The sequence below is a fragment of the Monodon monoceros genome, unplaced genomic scaffold (assembly GCF_005190385.1).
Source record: "Monodon monoceros isolate NGI ecotype Baffin Bay Population unplaced genomic scaffold, NGI_Narwhal_1 Super_Scaffold_2, whole genome shotgun sequence".
In the NCBI taxonomy this organism is placed as follows: Eukaryota; Metazoa; Chordata; class Mammalia; order Artiodactyla; family Monodontidae; genus Monodon; species Monodon monoceros.
This window is the reverse complement of record NW_021703776.1, coordinates 8862894-8885821: the sequence shown is the minus strand read 5'-3', so window position 1 is coordinate 8885821 and position 22928 is coordinate 8862894. Positions and strand designations below refer to the sequence as shown.

Below are 22928 nucleotides of genomic sequence, written 5' to 3'. Positions count from 1 at the left end.
TTCTAAAAATGGTCTTGGAAAAACGTCTGCATGAAGGTGCAAAAGGAAGAATAAATTCCTACTAATCATTCTAGAACTTTAGAAAAAAGAAGTCCAAATACACTGATAACTTTAGTTATTATTCAAATATTGATAATCATTGGAAAAATACTCAAATTTACTTGCCTGCTACCATAACATGCAAAACTCTTTTTAAGTGTGCCCTGTACTGATTTAATATCAGTTTCTGGACTTTTCCCAATCTATTAGCTTCTAGGAATCCAGAGAGCTTTTGACACAGGTGACATGTGGGCTGGGAGAAAAGGGTTTAACGCCTCATATCTGAACAGTTTAAAATGATATTCTCAAATTCCTACGATACAAACGTACCTGTTTTTCAAGTTTCTTGGGACTCTCCCTGCAGTTATATGTCCCTGCAAAAGGAATTTAAAAAGGGAAGAAATCTACTACTTGCCACCCTATTTCCAAGTATGTGTAAAGATTTTTCGAGCCAGCCTGATCTTGAAACATAGGGCAAGATGGGGATAAGAGTTTGCCTTTAAGAAATAAGAGATGATCTAAATCAATTTTCTTGAAAGGTTTACCCATTGATGTCTTCGAAATAGGGAAGAGAAAAAAAGACAAACTCCTCCTTTTGCAATATGCTAGTGGACAATGAACTTGAATAGGTCTATTGCTTTCCTCTTCAATACTCTGGGCCCACATTTCATCATACTAAAGGTATGATCAGCCCTCTCTTATCCATGTCAATGGATATTTTACATATAACATAGGGAAAATGAAATATGTTCCTAGATGCAAAATTCCACGTTAATCAAAAGTACAGTCATTCTCTTTCATCAAATCATTTGTTAGAATCCCCTGTGGAAAAAAATAACATTTTTGCATCAAATAAAGCTCTGCCCTCTTGTTATTAGAAGTCCTATTGAGCAGTGACACTACCGATTTGGCATTTGCTATTGTTTAACATGGCTTTACCTATCCCCACTGGAATGTCTAATCTGAGAGGCGTGAGTTAGATTTTCAAATGAAAAGTAAAAGATTGCAAATAAAAGTGATTACATTGATGGCATATTCTCTATTTCATTAGGAGATATAAAATACATTCATAAAGGTCTTACTTAGATCAGGGGTACAGATATCAATTGGAAATTACTAGAGTAATAAGTTTTCATGATGCAGTAGTATTTTCCAAATTTAATTTTCATACTGACAACTGGACCACATTTACTGTAATAAGAGTCTGTTAAATTCATCAGTAATGAAACTAAGTTTTAAGACTGAGGGCTGGGAACAGCAACTTTAACTAAATAGCAGACAGATACTGATATATCAAGAGAAGTCATCGTTCAGTCTATCTCTTGAAACTTCTGGGGGCTAACACTTGAAAATTAATGACTTTGCTTTTCTAGATTAAAAACAGGGAAATGAGGTTATAATTTGCCATTTCCACCTTATGTCTAGAATTTCAAATGAGGCATTGTCATGTACTTCTTTCTTCTGTGTCTATATTTTTCTTTAGGTAAATGCCGTTTTTTTTTTTTCTTTTTTTCTTTTCTACAAACAATCCCCCCCACCCCCCGCCCCATCCCACCCACACACCCATTATCCAGTTTATTCAATAGGAATAGTAACTGTTTAGGAAGACAGCTAATTGATTTACAGTACTCTAAAACCAACCCTGAAAACTGGTAATCTCATTCATTTACTATAACTTCAGTGCTGTTATTGACAGAAAAAAAAGTTACCTTAAGGCTCAAGGGAAAGTAACTTATTATATTGTGAATGCAGCATTATTTACTCTCCCATCCATTGGAAGCTAGCAAAATGCATTCTAGATCAATAATACAAACTTTCTAACATTAGCAAAGATTTCCACTCTTCTTACACAGTTAGAATGATATTCATAAGCAAATTACCTAGGGGAGCCTGAGAAACCATGATCCATATCACACAAAGATTCCATGTATTTCATGATCAAAAAGTGCTTTATCTTTGAGAAATATGTCAGGGTTAAAATGGAAATATACAATGTAAAATCACGCGACACTTTCTCAAGTGAAGTACAAAGTGGAAAAGGAGCAAAAAGATGGGAGGCTCTGCTCTCTGAACAGGCCTTATGCAGGTGACGTTTAGGGTGTACTAAATTAAAATCGTTTTAAGAGTTAACAGTGGAATTTTACACCACTATATATATTCTAAAACCTGAGATTGGACATCAAAGCAGTCAACTTTTTTATCACAGCAATTCTGATACTTCCTAAAAACAGAAGACAACTCAATTGAATTAATAACTCCAGGGTCAAAAACATTAACTTTCCCCAATCAACAAGGAGACTGATCACAAACGCATTAGACACTAAGAGTGCTGCAGAATGACTCTCGGCAAACGAGTCATTTTACATAAGCAAAAAGTCACTTGTTTCCTTCCCCTTCTCACCGATCAAGGCCACACTATTTTCAAATGAATATCTACTGAGAGATCAGTTGTGCATTGGACAAAGTACCATAATTGGGTTAAAAATGAAAACAAAATTTACAGTGAAGAATACCTATGTGCATGGCTTACACACTCAAGCTTCTTAATTTCATCCACCTCAAGAGCAAGGTAGACACAAATGAACAGTTACCTTTTAATACCTTGTGTAGAGCACATTCTACCCCCTGTAAAGCCAGTCAAGGTCATATTTAACAAAGCATCCTCAGCAACTATAGTGCCTGAAGTGTGCAGCCATTTACAGACCACTCAATATGAGGGCATTATTATAACCAGCCTCTTTTGCCCACAACCCTGCATTTTCAGATAAGCCAGGAAAATTGTTTTGTTTTTTGAGAAAACTGAAGCTTGAATCTCTTAAAAGACCTGCAATTTATTGCAAAGTGATTGAAAGGTAACAAAGGAAGTAGTAGGTTAATAGGCTGCCTGGACCAAAGCCTCTCAATCATTTTGCAGTAAATAATTATGGAAAGTGACTTGACAAGTAGCCATGTGTGCATCACAGCTACAGTCATTTACACCACCTACATGCCTCCCATAGTAACATAGGGTGTCTGGGTTTTTGGTTTGGTTTTCACTTTGATCTTTTGGTGCCATACAGATTTACATCTTGTACTGTGCAGCATACGCACTGAAAATGTTCTTTGCTGGCTAGAACTGCCATTCTACTTGAATGATAGGTAGGGACAATAGAAACCAGAAGGGAAGAGGAGTATCTTGACACAGATTTTTGCTCTTTTGATTCTGTTCCTGAAGTTTGATTTCTCATGTCCGTAACTGCAGTAGTTTGAGAAACAAACATTCTACCAATTATCTGAAAAGGAATTTTAGTTCCCTACTTCTCAAGAATATGACTGTTTTGAACATGCGATTAGCTGGGATGTTTGCCAAAGCTGAAAAACAGCCCTAAATCACTGTTCATAATAGTGGTTGAAAGACAAAACAAAAAAATTGGTTTCCCATAGTCTGTACAATGCCATTTTCTGACTGGAATTAACAAAGATCATTTCCTTTAATAAGCAATACTTTGAATGAGTTCTAAAAGCTAGCCTATTACTATCACCTTGTTTAACAAACCACACACCAAGTGTAGTCTCTATGCTTTGCAGATTTCTATTGTCCCTAGTACTGGAATGAGGATCAGTGAATGCTACAATTAATCCACATCCTCCTGTAATCTTCCTGCAGTGAGAGGAGGCCGTGAACCACCCCCTGCAGGAGAAACAAACCTTTGAGATTGGTTAAGACTTAAAAACCCACCACTATGACGTTTACCACTTAATCTTACATAGGCAGGTCAAAATTTTAATATAAATTACTTTTTCCAACACATAGCTTATGCATTCTTTGCTCCTTTTTTTGGAGGATTCTCAAATTGATATCTAAAGATTTACATATGATATACTACTGTTATATGGTCTAATGACTAAGAAAATTTCTCTGGTAACCAAAGCTGATGCCATATATGGTAGTGTTCTTGGCATATGCTCTATATGCCTCAGACCACTTCCACATTCTTTCTGTTCAGCTAATTATAGCTTAGTAGCCACTGGTGAAGGATTGTGAAGACCCTGTCGTTTCTACAGAGTAGAAAGGGCAAGGCTAGTTACTGCAATTCAGCCAAACAAAAAGAAAAGAAAAAAGAATAAACCAACCCCTTAGAAAGGAGAGGTACTGCACCTTTGCAAAACTGAACTGGCTCACAGCAGCTGAGCAACAGAACCACCACTGAAGCAGGAAAACAAGTTGGTCTCTACAGGAATTATACATGTTTTGAAAATGAAAAAGTTACAGCTATCAACTAAGAGCTGCAACCTTAATTTTCATTGCTGCCTCAGAGTTTGAAACTTAAACAGTTTCTGCAAACCTAATAATGCTTAGCTTCTCAGCTCCTTTACTAAAACTATTTAGGGATTTGTTCTCCGCAGCAAAGAAATAAACACTCAAAACACATAGGTAAATACAGCAGGACATTATTGAAAACAGCTGCCTTGTAGTACAAAATACAGTACAAGTATACAGATGTCATTAAAACATCAAAAATACTATTGCTCCCATACAATTTAGGAAACATTCTTTGCAACGGAGAAAAATTTTTTAAAAAAAGAAATGCTTTAAAAAAAATCTGTTTAAAAAGTCTACTGTGGATGATGAGAGTAGAGAAATAGTCTGAAAAGGGCACCAATGTTTGTGGCTCTTCCACTATTTTTTAAAAATCTAAGATGAGATATTCTGAATCAAATCTAATTTTTAAAAAAGCCTAATTTTATATACACAATTATTCCCTCCCTCTCAGCCACTAATTCATGAAAACGACCTTTTTGTATATTACTCATTTCCCAATAAATACAAAAAGATTGTATAGATTGAATACCAAAATAAGATAATAAAAAGGGTATGCAATAAATTAAAAGGCAGCTCAAATAAAGGGCAGGCATGCAGTTAAAAAAAAAATACTAAGATTGTGGAAGTGGGGTTACTTGCCTCCTGGTTGAGAAGGTGTTGCACAAAGTATACCTGAAAACTTTGGAAAGAACATTAGCTCCCATTCAATTCAGTTACCTAGGTTCTGACACTTCTAGGAATACCTTTTGATGGGGTGGGATTAACTTGATTAGTAAAGATCATACTGAAAATCCATTTAAAATATAGAAGAGGCGATCCTTGAAAACCCCAACTTTTATTCTTGAAAGACAGCTGGATAAACTGGCAAAAGGCAGTTTGTTGAAATTTCAAGATGGTATAAAAATGCTTCCAGGATATAGTCAGCATATTCACGTTCACTTCAGCTCCATTCAGATGGATTTCAGCTTCCAAAGGGCACGCTGCTTGAATCACTCATCCATCATTTGCCAACTTGATTGTGAGGTACTGATACAATGGATCAAGTTCTTAAAAATTTATTTTAAAAGAATAAATGTTGCTGGAATTCTGGACCTGAGGATCTTTAGTGTTTAAACAAATCCACAGATTAAACTGAAGGTAGATGAAGACTTCAGTTTTGGTTATTTCGAACTTTTCTGTGAGGACTTATATTCCATTAAAGCTCAGGCTTGTAGCCACTGTTCCTTTTGTAGATATCTTCAAGTTTTACGGTTTAAAATCCAGCCAACCAGTGGCTGAAACTGCCGAATTAGCCATAATTCACTGGCTCACACGCTGGAGCCACGGGGATCTGGCTCTCATTCATATCTAAGACATGACCTCCATATTTGGAGATCGGGGAAGAACTTTAGTGAGCAGCAACCAATCCACTCAAACAGTTTTCCTTGTGCTTTATGCCTGATTTCTGCTTGTGCCTACCTCAGCAACCCCCAATGTAAAACTGCTTTTATCTTTGAAAAAATTTTGCCAACTTCCAAAATATTATAATAACGGATTCTAGTTCAAGGACTGACATCTGAATCCATCTGCATCCCGGAAAATAATTCTGCAAAGACAAGACATGGACCTTGTTCCAGGTTCCATGCAAAACCATTTAAAAAAAAATGGATCCGATTTGTTTCTGTATTCCCTGGTGGCTTCCTGAATTCTTATTTTGCCCTGTCTATGATTACTTAAAGTTGCATTCCTTTTCATAAAACTTGTACCCTCAGAACTGGGTAACTGCAAATGCCTCTCTCTTCACAAGAATTCCATGAAGATCTAGATCCAAAACGCTGATTTCAATGGAGGTGAAGGGATAAGACACTATCTTAAGACCAGGTTACCCCAGGTATAATACAAATTCAGCTGTCATCAGTGGGTCTGGGTAACTCAAGAGGTGCTCCTTGGCCAATGTGCAAGGATCTACCCCACCCAGGATTATCCTGATGGATTTAGGAACCTCAGCTGGGAAGCAACAGAAGTTGAGACTTTTGCTCAGGTGAGGAGGCGCTGTTGTCCTCTCTTTGTAGGTTGCTGTCAATTCCTTGGAACTTTACTGCTTTTCTCTAATTGGCCGTGACTGTTCTCTCTTATGGTTATTTCTCTTAATTAACTATATTATTTTAAATTTTGTCTTCTCCTTCTGGGGCCTCCCTTGCTCCCCCTCCACTAGCTCACTGGGATGAACAGGAAGGGGGGCTCTCTAGTGGTGGGGTGGGGAGGCCCGTAGGGGAAGCTAGGCGTTTCAATCCTCATCCACCTCCTCTCCCTCTGACTCGTCCCCGCCGCGTCGCTCATAAAGCTTATCCCTCTGCCGCTCCTGGATCTCTTTCATCTCATCCGCATACCGGCAAAAGGCGCCCCCGAACTTGCCCCAGGCCTTGAAGGGGACGGTAATGGCGTTGCGGTAGGACGGCTTCACCTCGCTCACGCGCAGGAACACTCCGTACTTGTTGCAGCCCACGTCGAAGAAGAAACGCTTAGAGTCCACCGTGATGGAGGTGCCTTCCGGGAGCTCCCCGTACAGGCCGCCCCCGGGGCCCCCGGCACCGCCGCCCGGGCCCCCAGCCAGCTCGTCGTCCTCGCCGCCGTAGTCGTCGATGAGCTTGGCCAGCGCGTCGCGGAACTCGATGAGGCCCTGCGCGGGCAACGCGATGGTCTGGCCGCTCTGCAGGCCGCCGGGCCCCGGGCCGCCGCCGCCGCGGTTGACCGTCTGGCGGATGCGCAGGAAGCGGCCGCGCTGGTTCTCCTTGAGGTCCAGATAGTACTTGCGGTTCTCGCGCACCAGAAACTCGCTCTTGAGCGCGCGCCGCGGCCCACCGCCCTCCTCGGCGCCCGCTGCCGCTGCCACCTGCTCGGGGCTGCTGGGGCCCAGCTGCGCGTAGTGTTCGATGAAGTCGCCCAGGTAGTCGCGGAACTCGGCGGCCACCGCCATGGACAGCGTGAGGCGGCTCTTGGAGCCGCCCGCGCCCACCTCGGCGATCTTGAGGAAGCGGCCCTTGGCGTTCTGCTTCACGTCCAGGTAGAAGCGTTTGTTCTGGATGTCCAGCCGCTTCGAGGCCAGCTCCTGCGTCTCCTGCTCGCCGCCGCCGCGGGACGCGGGCTGGAAGCCGCCGGGCCCGCCACCGCCGCCGCGCTCGCTGCCGCTGTCGCCGTCCGCCATCTTCTCGGCCGCCGCCGCGCCCAGGCCGCCGCCCGCCGCCCGCCGCGCTCGCGCCCCCGCCCTCCGCCCTGCGGCTCGTTCTCCGGGGCCCCCCAGCCTCGCCCGCCGGCCCGCTCACGCACTCCCGCTGCTCATCGCCGGCCGCCGCCGCCACCCCCCATCGCCCCCGCGCCCCGCCCCGCCACTTCCGCCGGGCCCGCTTCCGGCGCACGCCTCCGTGACGCCACCCAGCCCCGCCCCCCACGTCCTCGCTGCCGGAAGCGCCGCGCACAGCGGCGGCGGGGCGCAGAGCAGTGACGTCACGGGCCCCACGGGGGCCCGGGGTCAGGGCGGGCTAAGCTGGGAAGGAGCTCGGGAAGTTTATGAGCGCAGGAACAGTCTGCGTCCTGTTTGTGGTGGTGGTTTCACAAGTATGTCAAAACTCACTGAAATGTACGCTTTAAATAAGTGCGGTTTATTCTAGGGAAATGATACAGTTATTATTTTTATAAGCAGGGAGGAATTAAAGGAGGGAGGATATGGGGTCATCTGTACTCAAAACAAAACTAACCTTATAGGATTGCTGGATGATAAGCCGTGAGTGATATTTAGCGTAATACCTGAGTTATAGTGAGTGCTCAATAAATGTGCACTCTTATTTTTAGTTCGTGAAATACCGTACATAGTGCCTGGAACATGCATGATAACATCGTCACCGTCACAGCAGCCTAAGAAAAAATGATGGCCTGAACTAAGCAGTGGTAGTGGGGATGGAGCGCTTAGGAAAGGAGTTAACTTTTAGCAAACACCTATGTACAGGGACTGACAGGAAGAATACGTGTTTCATGTGTTACATTGAAGAAACAGGAATGGATTTTAAAAGTAAAAAAGTATGTCTTTCGGTGGGAGGAGGTGTGTGCTGAGAGTCACTCTGCCTGGATCTGAATCCCATACTAGCTGTGAAGTCTTGAGCACTTCAGTTAATCTCTTAGTTGCCTCATTTTTAAAATGGGAATAATAGTACCTATTTTGTAGGGCTGCTGTAAGAATTAAATGAGATAATGCACATAAACTGGCACAGAAGGAGCATGCCCCGAGGTTTTTTTTTGGGGGGGGCGGTTTTTTTTGGCCGTGGTTCGGCCACGGTGCAGGGATCGATCCCGGGCCCCCTGAAGTGGAAGCCCAGAGTCCTAACCACTGGACCGCCAGTGAAGTCCCTCCCCAAGTATTTAATCACCCTTTCTCCTGTTTTATAAAAAAGACCCAATCAAACAAAATTATATAATAGCTATCAACCAAACACAGGAGAGTCCAGGGGAAAACATCAAATCTGGGCCTTGACCATTTCAATCCTGGAGAGGATTTGGACATTTCAAATCCCTAGGGAAGGAATGTGATGTCAGGCATCACTTGGCCTTCATAAAAGGTGTCCATGAAGCTCCTTCTCTAATTTCTTGCTAACCAGACCACTTCCCTGCATAGGGGACGCCAACAGTCAGTTCATGGGAAGGACTCTCTACCCTTCTGTTCATTTCTTTTTTTTTTTGAATGAGCCTGCCTATCCATTCCTTTGTGAGCCTTTTTTTTTTTAATTTATGTATTTTGTTTATTTACTTTTGGCTGCATTGGGTCTTCGTTGCTGCGCATAGGCTTTCTCTGGTTGCAGCGAGCAGGGGCTACTCTTCGTTGTGGTGCTCAGGCTTCTCATTGCAGTGGCTTCTCTTGTTGCAGAGCAGGGCTCTAGGCGCGTGGGCTTCAGTAGTTGTGGCAGGTGGGCTCATTAGTTGTGGCTCGCGGGCTCTAGAGCTCAGGTTCAGTAGTCGTGGTGCATGGGCTTAGTTGCTCCTTGGCATGTGGGATCTTCCCGGACCAGGGCTCGAACCCGTGTCCCCTGCTTGGCAGGTGGATTCTTAACCATCTCGCCACCAGGGAAGTCCCCCCCTCTGTTCATTTCTTATCAGTTTGGTTTTGATGAGTCCGGTTCTATTTAATGAGTTAAATTTATTGCTTTGTTTCCTTTGAAATTTCATTCTTGGCTTTTAAGCTGAGCATCTTCTCCCTTTTAATCTATTCGACAACCATACTTTTTCAGACTTTTTACAGTTCAATTTTTTTAATACATGTGATTATATCATATATTTCTATTGAATATATGATACTCGATATTTTATGTTTAAGTCTAGTTTATCTAGAATACATTTTGGTGCATAGTATGAGGTAAGGAATCTAAAAAATTTCCTCCCAGTGACCAATTGTCCCAGTACTATTTATTGAATAACCCTTCAAGGACAGATCTCGACAGGTGGAGATGAATGTAGGTTATTTTGGGCAGAGGGAACATGTGTTCCCAGATGGCGAGAAGTCTAATTTGGCTGGAGCCCAGGGTGTGTGAGGAGGGGGTGGTGAACAAAAGAGTGGGAGGCAGCTAAACCTGGGCCCGGCGGGGAGACCTTCATTTGGGGGCAGGGGACTGGGCTGGAGTCGAGGGCGAGCCCCTGGAGCCGTGTGAACAGGAGCGTGATGCCTCCCCTCTGTGCTTGGATGAGGTGACCACGGCAGAGGACAGCATGGGTGGGCTTGGTCAGGAGGCAAAGACCACATTGCCCACCCAAGCCAGAGGGGACTGGACGCAGCTGGTGGAGCGGCAAGGAGCCAGTGGGGCTTTTTGGGGCATGAGAAGGGTCCAGATTTAAAAACCGAACGTGGAGGGACTTCCCTGGTGGTCCAGTGGTTAAGACTCCGTGCTCCCCATGCAGGGGCCCAGGTTCGATCCCTGGTCAGGGAGCTAGATCCTGCATGCCACAGCTAAGAGCCCGTGCAGCCAAATAAATAAATATTTAAAAAAATAAAACATTAAAAACCGGACGTGGGGTTGTGAGAGAGGAGTGAAGAGTGGTTTCAGAGTGTGTGCTCTGAGTGACTAGAGCCAAGGCCGTTGTTGGAGATGACAGGGGCACTGATGTGAGACTTCAGAGATCCAGATGCTGCAAACCTTAGGTGCTCTTCCCCTCCGTAATTCACAATAAACAGTACCCAACAGGAAGAGCTGCTCTGATGCATTTTGGGAATATCAGATTCTTCCCCCGGAAATTTATTACTTCTTGGTGGCCTTAAGCACTTGCTGTGACTGCCTTTTGGAAAATCCAGCACGAGTGAGTGTGAATCTTAAGTTTGAGGAACCAGCTGGGTGCCGGAGGAGGGGTGTCTAAGCAGCTGTGGGACCCAGAGAAGTGGAGTCGAGAAGAGGGGCCTCAGCAGAGACGCAGGTTTGGGAGCCGCCAGAAGACAGCGTGGACTTGACAGCAGCTCCCAGGAGGCTGCATAGAGAAAACAGGGACAGGTGAACAAGTGGGAAGGGAATGAGGCCAGGGGTCGGGTGTCACAGTTCATAGGGAACCTACACAAACACTTCCCACCGTCCTGGAAACGTGCCTAGAATCGCACAGCTCTTAAGGGGTGGAGCAGAGGCTGCAGCTCAGATCTCCAATTCTGAATTCTGTCTTTGACGCTGCCACCTTGGGGGGAGCATGGAAGCCATTTGTCACAGTTTGAATGAGGGCAGGAGTATGGGTTGAGGGGCTGCCCCGGTGACAGAGGGGCTGGTAACTGGCAAAGAGAATCACGAAGCTGCCTTGTTCAGAGATACCTGAGCCAGCTCCGAGGCTGGGGGAGCTTTGAGGGGGACTGGTTGTTGAGTGAGGTCCTGGAGATGGGTACAGGGTGGGGGGGAGTTAGGGGCTGGCGCTGGGAGGCGAGAAGGCATCCTTTGCCTTGTGATACCAGGGAGAGTGGAGGAGGTTCTGGTGGAGAGGAGAGCCGTTGGAGCCATTCCTACGTCTGCTCCAGGGCCCAAGAGTGAGGCCACGTGCTGAGAAGGAGGCCGTGAAGACTTGGGAAGCTTGCACGGGATGAGAGTCCCTGAATAACCCAGGATCCCGCTAAGGCCGGGAAGAAGCACACTTTCTCGAGTCACTTAGAACAGCTTGGAGGCTGGGCAGGAGGCAGCAGATGGGAGCAGGCCTTGCCAGGGCTGGGGAGACCCCTGAGGCAGTGGGGGACAGGGGCCAGTGTCCTCAGATGGCCAGAGCCTTCTGGTTTCAGGCCAGGAGAAGGAGGAAGCGGTCAGACATTGTAGGGTGCACCTTTGTTTTCCTGTTATTTTTCCTATTAAGCTTAAAATTGAAACTCAGAACAATTGAAGAATAATCCTGCTCACCCAGATCCCCCAAATGTTAATATTTTACCATATTTGCTTCATCGTCTCTCTGTATAGTTCTTCTTCCTCCTGAACCATTTGAGAATAAGTTGCAGACATGATGCGCCTTTACCCTTCAGCATCTTTTTCCCAAAACAAGGGCATTCTCTTGCCTAACCAGAGCACAGTGATCAAAATCAAGCAATTAACAGAGATCTGATACTCTTCTCTAATCGACAGACTTGAGTTAGATTTTGCCAAATGTCCCAATTATGTCCTTTGTAGCAACAGAAGTTCCCGTTGCATCCAGTGGGCCCTCGTCCTTCTTTGCTTTACTCTGGAGCTGCTTCTCCTTCAACCTGTCTGTGTCTTTCCCAGAGTTGACGTACCCGAGGGGGGAAGGGGCATTATTATGTAGACTGTCTCTCACTTTGGATCCGGAGAAACTTCTTGACTTCAGTCTGAAAACCCGCCCCGCCCTGGCTAGCTCAACTCCCCACGGAAAGCGAAATGCTGCCCGCCACCCAGATGAGCCTTGGTGCCAGAGCAGGGGGGAAGACGAGGTGGTAGAAGGTTCCAGAGTCAGCAAGGAAGGCAGGAGTGGCAGGCGAGACTCGGTGGGGGTGGGGAGTCAAAGTGTGTTCGTGACCAAACCTGCAGTGGAAACTGCCCGCGAGCCTTCCTGCCACGCGCTGCTCGGAAGCTGCATGACCCCCTCGCCTGCTCCGTCCTTTCCCATCCAGAAGGAAACTGGACTTAAGAGAGGAAGGCGGTCTGGTGGCTTAGGAGAAACTGGTATTGAGGGGTGCCATCCCCGAGGGCACTGGCACTGGGATTCCCGGGCCGGGAACCCAGCCCTGCAGATGCATCTCAGCTTGACGCGCTGGGGGCCAGTATCCAGCTGGCATGCGTTGAAGCCTCCAGTGACATTTTCTTGGGTTTGCTGGAAGCAAGTGTGTTCTTCTTGCACAATCTAAAGAGATTGCCTCATCTGGCCTGGGCAGAAGGCCTGCACCTGCTGTTTATTCTAGGGATTTTTGTCTTCCAAGAGGTAGAAAATCAATTCCTTGCATTGGTGTTGGGGTCCAGGGGGCACAGTTTCTCAGCCTTGGGACTTAACTCAGTAGCCCCACCTCCCTGCCCCCCGCCATAATTCATAGCTCCTCTTGGCTTTAAAAAATAAAATGCTTGGGACACTCCCAGAGGCTGGAGGCGGCTTTAAGCACACCCATCAAGCCCTCTGTACCCCACATTTGCCACCTCCCACGTGGTCCCCGATTCCCTGGAAGGGGTACGTGTTCCTTGGAACATTCCAGGCCTCCACTGCTTCACTCCCGTTTCCCAGCTGTGAAATGTGTGCAGACCACTCGGTGGGTGCAGGTGGCACACGAGAGCCCCAGACAGCATTGCCCCGTAGGTGTGATTCATGGGTGTGGCTGAGCTTCCTGTGGACGTTTCCCTCAGGCTCCATGTTCTGCAAAGACCCAGTGTTGAGTAGAGAGAACATGAACACAAAACCCAGGAGGACTTCTGTCTTTCTTTGGGAGGCACATTTGTTGGACAAGAGAGTTGAAGCCCCAACACAACAATCTTAAAAGGAACGGGATCCCTAGAAATAGGACAGTCGGAAAATGTATCAGCTGGTAATGGATAAGCAGGCCTGAGGAGGCTGTAACTCAGGTCACTAGTGTTTGAACCCACTCACGTCTTAAACAGCAGGGGGCCGGCCTCCATCCCCATGGTCTCTCCTCAGTGACAGGGGGGGGTGTGAGGGGCCTCCTCCCAGCTGCCCTGGCGGCTCAGTCAGAGCCAGCTGTGCCCACAAAGCCTCTAGTCAGGCCTCTCCTCCCAGCTGCCGTGGTGAACAGGTTTGCCCTTTCCAAGCGCCTTTAGGTCACTTGTGGTCTTTCCATGGAGCTGGACAACAGCCATCTGTTCTGCTTCTTATTTCGTCCAGAAAATCCCAGTGTTCTGTCCCCCGCCTCCTCCTAGGGGTTCTGTTTCAGCTCCCCTGTCCAGCCTTCCAGAAGGCTGTCTGGCTCTGAACCGGGCCCTGCTGGGTTCCTCCGTCTGCCCTTTGTCCAATTAGACAAAGACTGGTGATGCCCAAGTCCATGCTGAGCACAAGCAAGGCCATATGGTCAGGAGATGAAGGTTTCTGAGGCCAGTGGTAATGATGATGACCTGAACTGAATCTGCAGCTTTTAAAGAACCTTTACCTGGTAGAAGTTAGGAACATGGTCTGGGGAAGATGAGAACAAGCCCTATGGGACTGGATTAGAATTGGAGGTATCAACATGAGCTGGTGGTTTCATTACACAGACTTGTGTGTGTGTACATGCACACACACACAGGCAAATAAACACAGAAACACACACATACATGCACATATAGATGCAGAAATATATACACACACTCAGACATATAGGTATGGGTGTATGTATTTATACACATACATTGCCTAGAAGCAATGACACCCCAGTAGCAATGAGCACACCTAGCACCCAGACCTTGGTTTCTTAATACCATTCACTACTAAAAGGAACCAGAGCTCCTTGGAGAAATGGCTGGTTTCAGGGCTGGAGGACAGAAAGCACAAGCTGAGCCTGGAATATCTTGTGTCAGAAAGTAAGTAAATGCTCAAAAAATAAGGGGGACATGTCAAAAGGACACCCCTGTTGGCCAAATCTGAGACAATTTAAGCATCAAATAAAGAATGATAGTAACAGACTATAAGCCACTGAATAAAATAACGTTCCATGTATACATGCTGATGATATAAATGAGTAATTGAGGGAAAGGAAAGCTCTTCTTTTTCTTTAATATTTATCTTTTTTTATTTCATTGCGCTGGGTCTTCGTTGCGGCTGGTGGGCTCCTTAGTTGTGGCATGCAAACTCTTAGTTGCAGCATGCATGCGGGATCTAGTTCCCTGACCAGGGATCAAACCCGGGCCCCCTGCATTGGAAGCGTGCAGTCTTAACCGTGGCGCCACAAGGGAATTCCCAAGAAAAAGCTCTTCTTTTCAGTAGAAAGCAAAGTGACAAGTATAGAAGAAATGATGGAATCTGACAAGCATCAATAGCAATTATCACAGTAATAATTGATTCCGGCAAGAATCATCAATGGATATTAAAAACAGTGGGTGAAAATTTGCTGGGTAAACTGAATATTGACCTAGTCTCAAAGAATCTCACTGTAAGTACGTGTTAATTACAAAAAGAAAAACAGTGACTCTGCAGTGGAGAAACCTGGCAGCCACCACCCTAAGCCGAGTGATCGTGGGTAACCTCACCAGGAATGGGACAAATCGACCTCAGGTGTCATATGATCACAGAGAGGGACACATGTCACCTCTGTAGTATTCCTACCAAAAATGCAGAACCTGCATCTAGTGTTGAGAAAACAGCCGACAAACCTACACTGAAGGAACATCCACAGAATCACAGACAACAAACTAACTTCAAGAATGCCAATGCCATGAAAGACGAAGACTGCAGAACCGCTTCAGATTAAAGGACAATGAAGAGATGTGACGACCATGCGATTTCTTCGCCATAAAGAACATTATTGGTGAGATCTGAATAAGGTCTGTAGGTCAGAAAATAATGTGGTGTTAATTTCCTGATTTTGATAATTGTACTTGTGGTTGTGTAAGAGGTTATCCTTGTTTTTAGGAAATACACCCTGAAATATTTAGAATTAAAACAGACATCATGGCTGAAATTTACACTCAAAGGATTCCGAAAAAGACGCACCTGTACAGAGAGCAACAAAGCAGATGTGGGAAAACTTCAGCAGTTGGAGGATGGGTGAAGGGAATACAGGAGTTCTTTGTGCTAGCCTTGCAACTTTTCTATAAGTCTGAAATTATGTCCCCCAAAGTTAAAAATACATCTTCAAGTTGTCAAAATGTTTTAAAAATCATCCAAAATAAATTGTGTTGGCCCTCCTTGTCCCATTGTACCCTTTTCAGATTCACTGCCTACTTCAGCATGCAGTCCTCTGGGACTGGTCGCTTGCCCATTTAGAATCTACGTGAAGGTTTTCGAAGACTTTCTGGGCAGCAGGGAGTCCTCGCTAGGCTGAAACACACAGCTCGCGGGGTATTCTCACAGCTCCTACATGCTCTGCCCTGTGGTCAGTTATTTCCCGAGGCTTATTTTACTGCTGGTCTGCAAACTCCTTAAGGGCAGGGACTGTGTCTTATCTTTGTGTCTCCTTTACAGTGAATACTCAGTAAATATCTAATGGAATTAAGTTGAAAGGAAGTATGCATCTTCGACTCTCCGTGTCTTTGATCACTCGGTAAATCATGAAAATAGCACACAGTGAGCAATTACAATTGAGTTACAACTGGGCATCTGGTGATGTTACTGTGTTTTCCCTCCTATTAGAAAATGTGTTCTTTTTTTTTTTTTTTTTTTTTTTTTTTTTGCGGTACGCGGGCCTCTCTCTGTTGTAGCCTCTCCTGCTGCAGAGCACAGGCTCCAGATGCGCAGGCCCAGCAGCCGTGGCTCATGGGCCCAGCCGCTCTGCGGCATGTGGGATCCTCCCGGACCGGGGCACGAACCTGCGTCCCCTGCATCGGCAGGCGGACTCTCAACCACTGCGCCACCAGGGAAGCCCTAGAAAATCTGTTCTTTTAAAAAATGTCTTTATTGTAGAAAATTTGGAAAATACAGAAAAGCAAAAGTAGGAATGTAAATGATTCAGAGATGGCAGCATCAGCTCTTCCCTGATGAAGAGCCACCACTACCCGAAGATATCAGTGTCTGTCCTTTCGAGCGTTTCCTATGCAAAATTTTAAATGCGAACTTACACATAGGTGTGTGTATATACATATATTCATATTATGCATACTGATGTCTGACATTAAGTTTTTGTTTTTGTTTTTATTGGCCATACCACACGGCATGTGGGAATCTAGTTCCCTGACCAGGGATTGAACCTGCGCCCCCTGCATTCGAAGTGTGGAGTCTTAACCACTGGACCGCCATGGAAGTCCTGACATTAAGTTTTTATTTTATGCACAAAATTAGATTGATCAAAATCTTTGGTCACCATGTATTTTTATTATTAGTCCATGCGTCACAGCTCTCTTTTATCATTCATTCATCAATTCATTCAATAATAATACTGTAATAAAACTCAAGAATTAGAACACTGACAATAATTGAAATCTACCCTATGTATTCCTCCCAGGGTTTATCCTCCCACCTCTCAGAGGTGGCTGAAATCCTAAAGTATAAAAAATACATTGTTTATTTTTATTTTTATAACTTTATGAAAAGGGAATTATACTGTAAGTTGTATAAGTCAGGGTTCTCAAGATAAACAGAACCAAAAGGATATATATATCCCTAAAAACAAGGGGGTTGGGGTGCCAAGCCTCCCCATAGTTGAAAATCCAAGTATAATTTAGTCTGCCCTCTGTATCCGCGGGTTCAACAAATCAGACAGTGTAGTACTCTAGTATTTACTATTGACAAAAATCTGTGTGTAAGTGGATCCATGTTGTTCAAGAGCCAGTTATATATATACATGGAGAGAGAGAGAGAGATTTTAAGGAATTGGCTCACGCTACCGTGAGGCCAGCAAGTCTGAAATCTGTAGGGCAGGCAGCGGGCTGGAGAGCCAGGGAAGAACTTGAGTCCAGAGGTCACCTGGAGGCAGAATTCCCCCTTCCTCAAGGGAATCCAGTCTTTTTTCTTAAGGCCTTCAACTGATTGGATGAGGCCCACCCACATTATGGATGGTAATCTGCTTTATTCAAAGTTGACTGATTTAAACGTTAATCTCACCTAAATAATGCCATCACAGCATTTAGACTGGTATTTGAGCAAATATCGGGTACTGTGCCCTGGCCAAGTTGGCACATAAATTAGCCATCACATAAATAGCCTCCTGGACTTGATCTTTTTCACTCCACGTTATGTCATGAAGATTCCCACACTTTTTTGGGTTTGCTTGTTTAGCTGGAGTTGATTCATGTTCACTGCTGTATAATATTCCATCACCCTGTTCCATCTTCTGCTGGCGGGCATCAGGGTCATGGCTGCTGTCACAAACAGCCTAGGGGACCCTCTGGCACTTGTTTTCTGGGGTAGAGGTGCAGGGCTTTGTCTTGTGTATATACCCAGGTGCGATTTCCTGAGCTGTGAGGCACGTGAATGTCCAAGCTCATAAGGAAAAGCCAGATGGCTTTCCCGAGTTGTCACACTGGTTTCACTCTCCCTGGCTGTGTTTAAGAGGCCTCTGATTTACAGCCTCTCCAGGCCTTGGCATTGTCAGATTCTTCATTTTCGTCATGAAATGGATGAAAAACTCTTCTTTTTTGCCGCCTTGGTTTATGTTTCCCTGATTAACAAGGCCGGGCATCTCTGTGTGTGCTTCTTGGCTGTAGGCGTTTCCTCATTGGTGAAATGCCTATTCATGGCTTTTGTCCATGCTTCTATTGGGTTAGTAGTTCTGTATATGTTTTTAACACAATTATTTGTGCTCCTGCCCTGCTTACCTCCCACTGCCACCCCTTTGGGGTCCCAGTGGTCCCTCACGCCTTGCCCTTGAGTGTTGAGGGACTCTGAACCCTCACTGCTTTCCAACAGGTCATGTCCTCATCACAGCCCTCGACCTTCTGTCTCCTTTGGGTTCTCTCACTCGCTCTCCATACGGGCAGCTCTAGCTGGCCCTCTTGCCTGCATCCTGGACTCCATGTGGCTGAGACCAGCCCCGGCCCCGGCTGTCCCCACTGTTGGAGTCTCAGCCACACCATCTGCCTCCAAGTCACCGGCTCTGGCTGAAATTACCCTGCAATGGAACCCGACACTGAGAGTCAGAGCCATGGGTCAGAGTCTTGACTATGCTTCTGTTTCCAAAGTCTGGATCCTCTTGTTTTCAGAGTACAAAAGGGTAAACTTCAGGTCCAGGGAGGGGGTTATAACTCTCTCTCTTTCCAAATAATTCGTGTTTTCCTGCCTGCCTAGTGGGTTAAGCAATGAGACATCCCCTTTCTTGTCCTCGGATTGAGTTGCTTCTTTGTTTAACACAAGCTTTAGTTCAGAAGATAGAAATACTTATAAAGTATCATTTATTAAAACTTTACTAAAATATTAAAGGCAGTTTAAAATGAAAAAAATGTCCTACGTAATCCTACCAATTCCCTCCGTTTTCATTCTTCTGGTTCCCTTCTAGTTTCTATCCACATGCGTATCTATTTTTATGTTGTAATTACTGTGTGTAGTTATATATAGTATATTGAAAATGAAATAGTTTCTCCTCCCCCCCCCCGCACTCTACATTACTTTTACATGGCTTGAACATGTCTCCATATTTTTATTGTTATCTTAGTGATCACCAATTTAAATGAGCCGGTAGAATTAAGTGTCCTGTGATGGGGGCTCTAGGTTGTTTCCAGTTTCAAGTTTGTTATAAGCAATGCTCCTATGAATAGTTATTTTTGCTTGGGAAATCTGCAGGGCTGGCCCACTGGGTCAGAGGTGACACTCGGACGTCTGCGTTTCCAAATCAGTTTCCTCCACATAGGTGGCTCACAGTGTAGATTTCTGAAGCTGCTTCCCCACAATTTGTTTTATCGTTTTCCTCTAAATATGGATTTTAAGAGACTGGAAAGTGGGGGAACTAAGATCCCGCAAGCTGCACAGTGCGGCCAAAAAAAATAAATAAATAAATAATAAAAATGCTCAAAGGACTTGAAGAATAGATGTTTCTCCAAAGAAAAAATATATATAAATGGCCAATAAGCACATGAAAAGATGCTCAAAATGACTAATCATTAGGGAAATGCAAAACAAAGCCACAAAGAGATACCACTTCACACTCATTAGGATGGTTATTACAAAAAAAAAGGAAGGAAAATAAGTGTTGGCAGGATGTGGAGAAATTGGAACCCTGTTCTTTGACGGTGGGAATGTAAAATGGTGCAGCCCTTGTGGAAAACAATCTGGTAGTTCCTCAAAAAACTAAACCATAGGGCTTCCCTGGTGGCGCAGTGGTTGAGAGTCAGCCTGCCGATGCAGGGGACGCGGGTTCGTGCCCCGGTCCGGGAAGATCCCACATGCCGCGGAGCAGCTAGGCCCGTGAGCCATGGCCGCTGAGCCTGCACGTCCGGAGCCTGTGCTCCGCAACGGGAGAGGCCACAACAGTGAGAGGCCCGCGTACCGCAAAAAACAAAAACTAAACCATAGAGTTACCATATGACCCAACAATTCCACTTCTAGTTATATCCCCAAAAGAATTGAACACAAGGTCATGCAGAGATATTTGCACACCTATGTTCATAGCATCATTATTCACAATAGCCAAGAGGTAGAACCAACCCAAGTGTCCATCGACAGATGAATGGATAGACAAAATGTGGTATATACACACAATGGGATATTATTCAGCCTTAAAAAAGAAAGGAAATTTTGCTATATTCTACAACGTGGATGAAATGTGAAGATATTATACTGAGGGAAATAAGCCAGTTACGAGTATAAGTAAGGACAAATACTGAGTGTTTCCACTTACATGGGGTCCCTAGAGAAGTCAAACTCATAGAGATGAAAAGTAGTATGGTGGGTGCCAAGGGCTGGGGGAGGAAGGATGGGGAATTAGTGTTTAATGGGTAGAGTTTCAGTTTGGTAAGAGGAAAAAGTTCTAGAGATGAATGGTGGTGATGGCAGCACAACAACGTGAGTGTATTTAACGCCACTGAACGGTGTACTTAAAAGTGATCAAAATGGTAAATTTTATGTTATTTGTATTTTACCATAGTTAAAAAATATTTTATAACAAGAGGAAAAAGAAAGAGAGAGAAGAGCCCATGAGCTGTGCTGGTGAGACCACGTGTATGTGTTGGTTGGACAGAGCCCCGAGGCCACATTTTCAGTGGTTTAGTGACAGGTAGACCCTTGAAGAAGCTTGATGAGGCTGGAGAAGGGCCTAGAACTTTGGAGGAGCTAGGTTAGGAGTTTTGGCCCAAATTTGGAGCTGGGTAGGGGTGGGAGGGTGGAGAGGATGACCGGCCAAGGTAGTCCCAGACATGGAAGGACAAACAGAAAGGGGCTTATGTGTTGGGTGAGGTGTGCATTAGCCCAAGAAAGGCTGATTTCAGCTTAGTAGGAAGGAAGACTTCTCACAGTCTTGAGCTCTGAGTCATGAGAGAGTTGCTTTGTGGCACAGTGACCCGCCTGATGTGGTCTAAATAGGACCCGGTGACCAGCTGAAAGTCCCACCCCACCAGAGAGTAACCCCCTGCCAACCACGAACACCTCTGCGGGGCGTGCCAGACGAGACGCACCTCCAGTCCCTGCAGGGCTCTTGTTCAGCAGTGCTAGGATTCCTTTGGTGATCCCAGGGCCTCGGCACCTCTCAGAGGCTGAACTACAGCCAAGCATCTGTTTTCACCAGGCCCTGTGTTTGTTTTTTTCTGACATCAACCAATTCTCCGACACCAGGTGGGTGTCAAAGGATTCAATTCATTTCTCACATTCACCTCCCGAGTGAGCACAGACCCCACAGGGGGAGGGCCCAGTCCCACAAGGATACCCACACCCTGAAAGCAGTTGGTGCGGGCTGCCCACTCTTCTGCCCAGCTGACCGCAAATTCAGGGGCTCCTACGACCCTTCCTTTCATGTTCCACACATTGCTAGAATGACTCACAGAACTAGGAAAGCCCTGTACTTGCAGTTGTAAAGGAAATAAATGAACAGCCGTATGAAGAAGAGCAAAGGCAGGTTTGGATCCTCTGGGTGGGGCGGCAGAGTGCATCACCCTCCCAGCACGTGGGAGCGCTCACCCACCCGGAAGCCGGCACCTCACTGTCCAAGAGCGCTATGGACATTTCATTACGTGGGCCTCAGTGATGAAGCCACTGTCACAGACGGAACTCCAGCTCCAGCCCCCGTGCCCCCGGGTGGGAGCTGATGGTGCCGGGTCTTTCTGGTGACCAGCCCCCCATCCTGAGGCGAAGTGAATAACAAGAGACACTCCCACCACTCAGGCAATTCCAAGGGTCTTAGGAGCTCCAGGCTGGGACAGAAAGTATACACCAAGCACATATTTTTACTATGTTACACCATGGGTTCAGATCCACTGAGAGCACCTGGTGGAAAGTGCAATGAGGCAGGCCGGTGGTCTCAGAGGGGTGACTCATCTCCCTTCCTCTCTGCCTGGACCCTTCCAGGGTCCGCAGGCAGACGGATCCCCATTTCCCTCAGTTGGGAAATGAGGGCATTCACTTTAAGGTTAGTTGTGAAGATCAAATGAGGTGTGTGTCAGAGTGCTTTAGAAATGTCAGAACTAGTGTCTGAGTCTGCCTTTGGGCCATTTCTGCACTTGTGCTCAAATACTGAGATTGGGCTTAATGGCAGATGTGGAAATCATTCATTCATCCCACCAGAGCCTTTGGTGAGAATCATTCATTCATCCCATGTGGCCTCCCACTGAGCATGGCCTTCTGTTAGGTTATAATACCCGCCCACCACCTGCTGAGTGTCGCCTTCTGGAAGGGTCCTCAACTCTAAGAAGGGGAGTTCAGAGGGGGCAGACCACCTCCAGATGTCTGGGAGTTTTTCTTCGGGTGGAGATGCCACCAGGGTATTTGCATAAGAGCTCCCCAGCCCGGGCCAGAGCTGCACTGTAGAATCCAGTGAGGGTTGAGCAGAAAGGCGAGAAACCGGGCAGCCGGCAGAGCGCCCGCGCCCCCTGGTGGCCGCCGGCTGCACCTCGCTCCTTCCCGGACAGGATCTGCGGCCCGGCAGCCTGGCTCTGGGTTCCCTGGTCCATTCACTGGTTGCTCTTGAATGGCTTGCGAGTGCCTGCGGGCCTCCAGAACTCTCGGGCTGTGCTGTGCGCCACCAGCCACAGGGCTCTGAGCACTTGCAGCGGGGCGAGTCCAAAGTGAGGTGTGCAGCCAGTGGCAAACACACCCTGGGTGTCAAAGACAGTACCCCCAGAAGTAAAATGTGATGTTGATAATTTTATATTGGATGCCTGTTGAAATAATAATATTTTCAATAAGTTATGTTAAATAAAATATGATTTAAATGTATTGTGGCTGTTAGAAAGCTTAAAATTCCATATGTGGGGTGAATCCCATTTCTTTAGGTTGGATAGTGCTGTTCTAGACCCTTGGTTCCCAGGCTTTGGGATTTCACGGGTGAGCAAAAGCCCGCCACCCCCCCCGCCGCCCCGCCCCAGGTCTGACTACCAGTTTGATACTT

At 46.0% G+C, this 22928-nt stretch overlaps 1 protein-coding gene across 1 annotated transcript; it reads right to left on the bottom strand.

The window, feature by feature from the left end:
- Nucleotides 1-3135: 3135 nt before the first annotated feature.
- On the bottom strand, nt 3136-7539 carry PURB (purine rich element binding protein B). The gene has a single exon (XM_029234240.1). It carries the CDS (start codon nt 7524-7526, stop codon nt 6609-6611), a length of 918 nt encoding a protein of 305 aa, XP_029090073.1. The 5' UTR covers nt 7527-7539; the 3' UTR covers nt 3136-6608.
- Between the last annotated feature and the right edge of the window lie 15389 nt (nt 7540-22928).

What these genes read in the sequence shown, in the direction of transcription:
- PURB (XM_029234240.1), bottom strand. Translation starts at nt 7,526, where the DNA reads ATGGCGGACGGCGACAGCGGCAGCGAGCGCGGCGGCGGTGGCGGGCCC.